Here is a 10433-nt window from a genome sequence, read left to right on the forward strand (position 1 = left end):
ACGAATTTTTGTTGGGGTTTGGTTCACATATAATTGCTAAATAATAAGTTATTTAAAATTATAACATATCTATTTCCAAACGTTTCGGCTGCATTTTCAGCCTTTAGCAATGGTATTTAGTGCAAAGCTTGAAGGAACACACACAATTTTACATATAAAATGAAAATATCATTTACAACATACCATATAGTCAAGACATAAAATAAATAAAAAAATATATTTTGTTGCAGGTGATGGCTTGAAGAAAAAATGGAGAGGTTTAAGAGATAGATTCAGAAGAGAGTTTAAAAAATCTACTTCACATTTGGTGACGCAGCTAAGGCCTACACCTCTAAAAGGCCATATAATTTGATGTTTTTTCTAAAAGATATAATGACGCCAAGAAACTTGGAAGGTAGTGTCCCCAAATCTAAATCTGAGCCAACTGACATTAATGAAGCGGGTTTTGAGCATGATAACGATGATAATACAGCTACAAGACAAACACCACCAACGACTTCACAAACTCTGCTACCACAAATCCATCAATCATCATTCTCTAAACGCCTGTTCAAGTCACCACCAAAAAAGAAAAATAGGCGACATAATCAAGCAGCTAACTATGATGAAGCGTTTCTCAAAATTGAGCCAGAGAAATTGAAATATTTCAAGGGGCCTGTGCAGGATAGTGAAATGCTTTTTCTTAAAAAAAAATGCCCGCTTCTCAACAGTTGTCAGTACCAGCGGACTTGATGCAAGTCCTCAAGAAGAATCAACCCACTTCATCATATTTACCAACTTCTATTCCAGGCTACCAGCCATCGAGTGAAGACTGGGTAAGTGTTTGTTCGAGTACAAGCCCAATCCAGTACAAGCTATGTCATTCTAGAAGGAACTCGTTAGTTGCCTACACAATACAACCCGCCACAGGTTCAGTCGTTTTTCACCAATTTTGATCCAACAGACATCGAAGAAAGAAGTCTGAGAGAGGTTGTTTTTTTATATCCTTTATTAATAAGTTTATTTCAGTTACAAAGAAGTTTATTTGTGTTAGAAAGTAATTTATTTCTGTTAGAAAACGCTTGTTATACATTTCATTTGTTAAAAAGTTATGATGAAAAATGAAACGTTAATTAAGTTATAAGTTCAATATTCTGTTTATCTTCTTACGTCAGTGTCACAGTCAAACGCTCTCCAGGGGATATCACAAGACGAAAATTGTTGTATTTAGTCAGGTCTAGACTTAACATGTTCCAAGATATGGTTAAAAGTTTCTTATCTCATACGGAAATATTCAAAAAATTTTGTGGGGTTTTCCTTTATATCATCCATTACATAATGGAAGACGCCAAACTTTTCTCTTTTCATATATATGTCTTTTAGCCATTCCATCTTCCTCTGACCCCTTCGCCTTCGACGTCGTAGCAGATTGTTTTCAGTTTTAGCCAGATAAAATATTGGATCCATTTTTAAAGGTAGTAACTACACACACCAAGTAGAAGAAATATCCGAGTATGTCCGATAAGTATGTTCCAATGTGTCCCTCTGTTGGTACGACTAAGTCGTGTGACAAGTCGTCCGTAATCGCAATCGGGCATAATCGCAAATAGTCGGCTTCAGTGTGAGCGAGAAGGGGGATCGGAATTGGTCCTACTCGGAATTTGTCCTACGTTTACGAATCCGGCCGAACGGTTAAAAACAGTGTTGTCAGAACTCTAAAATATTCTTAGCAATGTGACCGAAATTCAGTTCAGGGAGGGGGATGATACTGTGTGAAATTGAATGTGATACCAACCATACAACAACTACAACGAATAAGGCCGTTCAACCTAGAACTTATTGTTGTGTGTGTGTATGTGTTGCAAAGATGGAAGGATTTGGTAATCAAAGATTTTTTGAGCAAGAATTTATTAATGAAGCCAGAAGGTATAAAACTTTTAATAAAATTTAAATTTAAAATTAAATCAGTTTTATACTTATACAAATTATTATAAAATAGACAATATAATTATGAGGAAAATCGAATTTTTATGACCAATATGCTCTATGGAATCTCTGGATGGAATGTTTTAGGTTTCTTATTAAAACATTGGCTAAGGCCAAACAATCAAATACTGATGCTTCACATAGTTCTACAAGTGAATGTACCTATCTCTCTGGGCGTCACAGAAACTACAACAATTAATGCTATAAGCGAGGCTCCAAGTATTACTGAGTCTGAGGACATACTAGGAAATGAAAGGTAGAAATATAGTTTTTTTAGTTTTAATTAAACAATACCATTATTAAATCAATATAGAATAATTTTCTTTTTCTATTTATTTATAAAATTAATATACGTATATTAGAAATCTGCATGTATAAATATAATATATTATATTTATTCATTATTTTAATTTTTACTTTAATATTTAAAATTTTTTAGGACACGTCCATCCCAAGATCCATTCATCTCATCAGATTATGATGATGATGATGATATTCCACATGAGCCAGTGGCTAAGAGAAAAAAAATCTATAAACACAATTTTAGAGATGAATGGATAAAACAATTTCATTGGGTTGAAAAAAGGAATAATAATGCCTATTGCAAGTGTTGTGACACAGCAATTGTAGGAGGGAGCAGTCACCTAAAAAGACATGACCAGTCTTCAAAACATATCTCAAACATCAATAAGGCAAAATCCACCATCAAACTAGATGGCTTTTTTTGTGATAAGAAAAAAAAAAGACCATCAAAGGGCAGTTTTTAGTGCTGAGTTAAAACTCACCATGTTCCTGCATGAGCACAACCTTCCATTTAAGCTAATGGATCACTTACCAAAATTAGTCGAATCTGTGTGTCCAGATTCAAACATTGCTAAAAGCTTGAATTGTGGCAAGACCAAAGCTACGGCTATTACAAATGAGTTATTGGCGAAGGAGAGTATAAGAAAGTTGAAGCAAAGCTTAGAGGATGATGGTCACCCATTTTATTCTCTCATCATCGATGAAACTACAGATGTGTCAACAAAAAAATCTCTGGTTATAGTGATAAGCTTTTTGATAAGATAGGAGTAAAAGATACATTTCTAAGTTTGATTCAAGTAGAAAGTGCTACATCTGAATCTATATTTAATGCAATAATTAATGTTTTAAATACTTATGGTATATCTCTTGAAAATATGATTGGATTTGGTGCAGACAATGCTAGTGTGATGATGGGACATAAAGCAGGAGTTCAAGCTAAGTTTAAGGAGAAAAATAAAGATTTGTTTGTTTTGGGGTGCACATGCCATTCATTGCACTTATGTTCCAGTGCAGCTTGTACAAAATTACCAAAGTCTGTTGAGGAGTTTGTGAGAAGTTTATATAACCATTTTTCCAATAGTGCTAAGCGGATTGCAGACTTTGAACAATTCCAATTTTTTATTGATTTGAAGCCCCATAAAATGTTACGTCCATCACAGACAAGATGGCTGTCTCTGCAGGTAACTTAAATATAGTTTTATAAATAATTTTAACTACACTTTTTTTTGTAGGCTGTGGTGGATAGGGTTCTTACAGTATGGGAAGCTCTTAAACTTTATTTTACTAACTTTATTTTTGAAACTAAAATAGATAGTTTGCATGTAGACGGAATTCTACTTGAACACTTAAAAAATCCTATATATATATTATACTTGCTATTTCTTTCTTATATACTAAATGTAATAAACTCAATGAATCTAATATTTCAGTCTGAAAACACTCAAAGTCAAAATTTGTATTCTAAATTTACAAGCACATATAAAACAATATTAAAAAATTACATCAAAAAAGATATTACTAATAATATGCAATTGTCTAAAATTAATACTGCTAACCCAGATTTTTTTGTAAACCTTGAAGATTTATATATAGGGCCAAAGGCAGCATTATTTTTAAGTGAAAACAGTATCTTGGAGTCAGAATTAAACAAGTTTAGGGTAAATATATTAGGTTTTTATGTTGAACTTTCGACACAAATAAGAAAAAGATTTAATTTTGATGACACTTTTTTACAATTTTTAACTAATTTTCAGCCCAAAGTAGCTATGAGTGGCGATATTGCGTCAATTTTTGAAGCTCAAAAGTATTTTAAATTTCTCAATTTATCCCCTCAGAAATTAGACTTAGAGTGGCGAATGTTACCAGATATTGATTTAAAAAAACAAACAACTGATTTTGATTCTTTTTGGTCACACGTATTTGACTGTAAAAACGAGCTAGATATTGAAATGTTTCCAAACCTAACAAAATTAATAAAGACTCTAATGTGCCTGCCTCATTCTTCTGCTGCAGCCGAAAGAAAATTTTCTAAATTAAGTCTTATTAAAAACGATCTAAGAAATAGACTGAATATAACTACGTGCAATTCCATCTTATTATCCTTAGATATGCTGGATAATAACGTATGCTATACATGGCAACCTTCAGAAAAACTTTTGCAACAAAAGCCAAAATATTTATAGAAATATAAAATGTAATTAATTATTTATTGTATAATATGTATACATCATTAGTTAATAGGTTTACTTTTGTTTTTTGTTATTTAAGTATCTGGACAAAGAGACATTTTTTTTATATAAATATACATATCTTATTTTTTTCGTTTGTTGTTTATGTATAATATCTTACGCTGTTCCTTGTACATATTTAAGTTTTTTATTCGTTTTATTTTTATGTTAAGACCTTTTACAATCGGTGATTTAGTTCCTATATTATCATATGAATATGTATGAATTTTTTGTTTGTTTTTTTTTTGTAAAATATATTCATATGCCTATTTATTTCTGTGGTTTTACTGCAATTGAAAAACACATTACTTATATCAGCCGAATAATTATTACCAAAATAAGTACAATTTTTCAATGACCAAAATAGAGAATTTCATATTTTAATATAAATAGAATAGTTTTGACGCAATTTTACTCCAAAATATAATCCTAAAATTCAAAAATTTTTCGCGGCGCCTATCAGCGGCGAGCTATGCTATTCTCCTTTTGCCACCAATAGTAATTGTACAAAAAAAGTGGTACAATTTATACACAAATTGGTACATTTTCCCAGTCAATCTGGTACATTCAAAATTATTAACCTGGCAACACTGCCGAGACCGCTAATAAACTCGATAATATGTCAAAGTCAAAGGGAAGCTATACAAACAATAATAAACAATAAATATTATATTATTAGTGTTGTAAAAATCCGGATTTTTCAATATCCGGACAGTATTGATTCGGATGAATTGAAAATTCGGTTTTTTATCCGCTCGATGTCTCGCCCGTTCGGCAAATTATGCCATGTTTCGGGCTCGATGCTCGACCGTCCGATAAACGTTTTTTATAGCTGTTTTTCGAATATAAGGTATGCATTATGCAACCCATTAGACATTTCGTTTTTACGGATTTCTAAATGATGTTAAAACTAAAATAGCTAATTATGTATGTAATAAATCAAGTGTATTTTAAACGATGCAAAATATCAATACAAAAATGCTTTGTTTACAAAAAAACTTCTGAAGGCGACCCTTAAACAATTTGGGCGTTCTCGTATTATCTCTTATGTTTTTAAAATGAGTACAATAAGGATACATAAAGCAATATTTAAGCAACGCAAAAGAAATAGAAAATACTGCACTTACCGTATATTGTACTTCGATCGTGTCACTTCGTGAGCCTCGTGCAAGCTCATACGAGATTCCGCTCATACAATTATTTCATTGTCGGTCGAACGAACGACAGGCGGCGTGTATCCGGACGATTTAGATACCCGGATTGAACGGACGATTAATCCGGACTCTTCGCATCACTAAGGTACCTGTCCTAAATAAGGCCATGTACCTAATAAGGCCAGTGCCCTCTAGTGCCCAATACTGAAATATTTATTTACATCCTACAAAACATTTCAAAAGAAAACTGTAATGCGAACTCATAATAAAAGCAAAATTCCCCCGCCCATCGCTAGGTGGCGAAAAATGCGCGACCGCATTTTCCCACCTGTCACCTTATAACTTTGACGTTAGCATGTTGATGCTTTTATTTACGTTCTACGTGTGCAAGCAACGAGTACTATTTTTTCGAGAAAACTTTAGAAGTTACGAAAGCAACAGAGTAAGTACAGAATAAATATTTTACTGAGTTTATACTTTAGACATGTGTTTATTAATTTATTATGATGTTCCTATTAAGGCCATACGGAAAATGTTTAATTGGCCTTATTAGGCATAATGGCCTTATTTGGAACATATATTTTTTCCGATATGTAATGATTCTGGGTATGTTGTATAATTTTTGTCATGGATTAACAACATTTCTAGAATTTTTTTACATTTTGTTTTTATGTTATTTCTTTTAAAATACGTTTTTTACAAATTATCGAAAAGTGGCCTTATTAGGATCAGTGTTTTCGAAAAAAAAAAGATGCCAAATTGTAATGTTTTTTTTCAGGAATGCCTCGATTACGAGCTTTGTGGACTGAAGTAAGCCTTCAGCAAGCCTTACAAGCTATTTAAGATGGCATGCCCGTACTGCAAGCATCGAGAGAATACAGAATCCCTCGCCGGACTCTACGAAACCATCTTGCAACTGGAAGTAAAAAGAAAAAGTTGGGGCGTTATAGCTTGTTAAACGCTGAACAAGAACGCGAATTGTGTCAACGAATTTTTAGGTTGGCAGAAGTTGGAATGCCACTCACTCAAAGGGTTCTTCGAAGAAGTGTATTTTCCTTTGCCGAAGAACATTCTCCTAACCACGGATTTTCTCAAACTACGAGGATGGCTGGAAGAAAATGGATGCATTTATTTTATCAAAGACATCCAGAGGTTGTTCAAAGAAAAGCACAAGCTTTAAATCCTGCAAGAGCACTAAAATTAAACAGACATATCGTAACAGATTATTTTCAAAAACTTCGGAAGACTTTGGTAGATTTTTCTTTAATTAATCGTCCACAATGCATTTATAACATGGACGAAAAAGGGTGCCGTTTGACGCTGCATCACCAGCAAAAAGTCCTCACAAGGAAAGGGATTAAAAGGGTGCATCTAATTGCACCAGAGCATGCTGAAAATGTGACCGTGGTTGCGTGTGGAAATGCCTTAGGCCAAGCTATTCCGCCTATGATACTTTTTAAAGGAGTTCGCCAAAAACCTGAATGGATTGATTCTATGCCTCCAGGATCCGTCATAGAAATGACAGCTAAAGGAAGCATGACCACTGCAATTTTTATCAAATGGGTAAAACATTTTTCTAAGTTTAAAGCACCTGGGCGTTGTTTGTTGGTGTTTGATGGAGCTGCCTCCCATTTAGATGCCGGTATTGTTGAAGTTGCTGATGCTGCTGAAATATCGTTGTTATGTCTTCCAAGTAATACTACCCATGAATTGCAACCTCTTGATAAATCCGTTTTTCGCTCATTCGAACAGTTTTGGGATGAGGAGGTTTTAAATTACTGGATGCGTGAACCGGATCGAAAAATTACGAAAGGAAGATTTGGATACATCCTTAGTAAAATTTGGCCAAAAGCAATGTCACCACAAAATTTAATGTCCGGATTTCGAGTAACAGGGATATACCCGTTCAATCCGGATGCTATTGAAGAGGCGGCCTTTGCACCTAGTCTATTGACAGAAAAACCTCAAGAGAGAGCAGAGGCAGAGGAGGATAATCCTCTAACAGATGACTCCGAATTGTCAGACTCCGACGTCCTGCCGCTCTCGATTTTGAGAAATCAAGGAGAAAATCAACAAGAGCAACGAGAAAATCTTAGACCAAATAAGACACCTGCTAATTATCAGCAAGTTAATATTTCACATATGGAACCAAAACCATCATGCTCACACTGGCCTGAAAATACCGACAGAGAGCCTACACCAGAACCATCTACGGATGACTTACTGAATTCTTCCAGTTTCTCGGATTTACTCCCAACTCCTGAGATCAAAACCTCAGATAAGCCTAGACGCAAAGCATTGAACTCATCTGCTCAACTTGTTACCAGGGATTTATTCAAAACAAATTTGTCAGCCACAAGTTCCAAAAAAGGCAAAACGAATTTGTCTGCCATAAACTCCAAAAAAGGCAAAACGAATTTGTCTGCAACAAATTTTAAAAAGGGTAACATGAAAATGAATAAAATATCAGATAAAAAGAAAAACGAAGCTAAAGAATCATGGTATTGCTTCCTTTGCGACAGAGATGAGGTATTGGACATGCGCAAATGCTGTTTATGCTCCGTCTATGTGCACGAAGCGTGTGTCGGTCTAACCAAAGAAGAAAAGCTGCAGTTCGTTTGTCCTCGTTGCTCGTCTTAGACCATTTTGAGTTAACATCATGTATTAAAATTATTATTATTTTTTAGAATGTTAAAGTTACTTTAAAAGTTGAAGTTTTATTTTTTGTTAGTTTATCATTTTTTGTTCGTTTATCATCCCTTAATAAAAAATATTTTTCTAAATGAATTCTATATTATTTAAATTATTTTGAATGGTGGCCTTATTATGGACATAGTGATCCAAATAAGGCCAATGGTAAGCCTTTTCCTTTTACGCAATAACCATCACTTTATAAAAAATAAACAAATAAGTGGTTAATATTTAAGTAATAGTGGCAGAATACTTTTAGCTTTTGTGATTTTTGTTGGCTTTGGTAAATAATGTTAATGGGAAAAAAAGATTACGTCTTAAGGTGGCCTTATTTGGGTCAGTTACCTTATATATTATATCAATTATTTGATATTTTTTTAGAGTAGAAGCATTATATTTCCTAGTATTAGTTTTAATTTATTTAATATTAATGTCTCATATACATTAACAGTTAACCAAATAAAAATGCAGAAAATAATAAATTATCAAAAGAGCGAATAGATTTACAAAAAATATAGTGAAGAACGTAAAGGTGAGGTTGCGCGGATTTTTTTTTTTTTTTTAATTGATTGATGATTAGTTTGTGTTTATTTCTGTGTGAAAAAAAATATGAGTGAGGGTATGTTTACGCCAGTAACTTTTTTGTTTATTGTATTTCCTCTTGATCTGATCCTTAAAATGTATGAGATCGGATTTAGTTAGTTTAGTATTTAGACTCAAAACGTTTTGAAAACTTAGACAAATGGGTGTTTTCATGGTTTAGGTCAGTCTCCAAAGCGAATGCAATACCGATGAAAGGTATAGCTAATATTTAGTAATATTTAGACCACAAAATATAAACTACCCACAGTTTCCGTAGGTTTATATTTTGTGATTTAGACTCGGACAGCTGTTAGACATGACGTTATTCGAGCGCAACCATATGATGACGTAACGTAACGCTTAAGACATTGTAAGGCAACCGAGTAAGACGCTTACTCGCTAAAATATGGCTCATATGATGAAGTCATCATATGAGTCACGTCTGCCAATCCACTTTTCTCGAAAATTTTCATCAAGCCATTGAGAATTTAAAAAATAGAATATTTCAAGAATGCAGAGAAATTAGCGGGCAGACCCTTGCCAATGTTCGTAAAGAGTTTGAGAATAGGCTTTTTCATTGTCTTGCTAATAACGGCGCGCATTTTGAACATTTAATAAAATAAATTTGTTAAATTAATTAAATTTGTTCTTCTACCCTACCGATCTACACTTTAATTGCTTCTTGGTCAATCAATTTTATTTTTTTTTACAACCATTGATAGCATAATGAATGCCCTTTAAAATAATGTATCACACCATGGGGTAGCCATTTGACATACCAAAGTTTGGCGTAAATAAAATATTCATTATTTCTAGACATTTTCGCTAACTATTTGCTTACACATTTACCGATTTCATTTTTTTTGGTACCGTTGAATAGAGAATTTTACGCTGCTTTATATGATGTATCACACGATGGGGGTTCCCATTTGACATATTAAAGTGAGGTTAGCTGGAGGTGAGGAGGTGATTGACAGAACTTCAGTAAATGCATAATTAAACGTCCCCCTGTATATCTAATTTGACGTGTTTTTTTTTTTTTTGAGTTAAGTTATTAAGGGTGGATCGTTTTGAAATGAAAGCACTGTATGAGCCATCTATATTTGTGTTCTGTGGAAGTCATGCTTAAGATATCTTAAGGCAACCGAGTAAGGCGCTTACTCGCTAAAATATGGCTAGAAACAACCTATATTTAACACAAATATAAACAACTATATTTGTGTTCTGTGGAAACAACCTAAAATAGAAATAAATAATAAATTTATTAATCATTTTTCATTTGTTTCGTTAGTTTTTTTTTCTTCTCCGTGATTTTTTATTTAAATACCCAATATTATTTCTTCAAAAGGAAAAAAAACTGCATTTAAAAAAACCTCGACCTTTTGGGATATTATAATGGAATTCATGGCAAATCATAAAAACCCACTGACATAATAGCTATTATATTCGAGTGAACGCTGGTTCTGGTTTCGATTAACCGAACTGATACCAACCCTATTCGTTTTACATT

The 10433-nt window shown here is 33.3% G+C and overlaps 2 protein-coding genes across 3 annotated transcripts; both read left to right on the forward strand.

The window, feature by feature from the left end:
* The first annotated feature begins 2881 nt into the window (after positions 1-2881).
* On the forward strand, positions 2882-4586 carry LOC126737704 (uncharacterized). Its single transcript, XM_050442702.1, has 2 exons — positions 2882-3449; positions 3501-4586. The coding sequence occupies exons 1-2, from the start codon at positions 3144-3146 to the stop codon at positions 4449-4451; spliced, it is 1257 nt and encodes a 418-aa protein (XP_050298659.1). The 5' UTR covers positions 2882-3143; the 3' UTR covers positions 4452-4586.
* A 1448-nt stretch (positions 4587-6034) lies between these two features.
* On the forward strand, positions 6035-8433 carry LOC126737703 (tigger transposable element-derived protein 1-like). 2 transcript variants are annotated; one of them, XM_050442701.1, is made up of 3 exons: positions 6035-6092; positions 6429-8021; positions 8058-8433. In XM_050442701.1, exons 2-3 carry the CDS (start codon positions 6500-6502, stop codon positions 8288-8290), a joined length of 1755 nt encoding a protein of 584 aa, XP_050298658.1. In that variant the 5' UTR covers positions 6035-6092; positions 6429-6499; the 3' UTR covers positions 8291-8433. The 2 variants fall into 2 exon arrangements, with proteins under 2 accessions (XP_050298658.1, XP_050298657.1); XM_050442700.1 differs by having other exon boundaries at positions 6429-8433.
* The last annotated feature ends 2000 nt before the right edge of the window (positions 8434-10433 follow it).

The sequence above is a fragment of the Anthonomus grandis genome, chromosome 6 (assembly GCF_022605725.1).
Source record: "Anthonomus grandis grandis chromosome 6, icAntGran1.3, whole genome shotgun sequence".
In the NCBI taxonomy this organism is placed as follows: domain Eukaryota; kingdom Metazoa; phylum Arthropoda; class Insecta; order Coleoptera; family Curculionidae; genus Anthonomus; species Anthonomus grandis.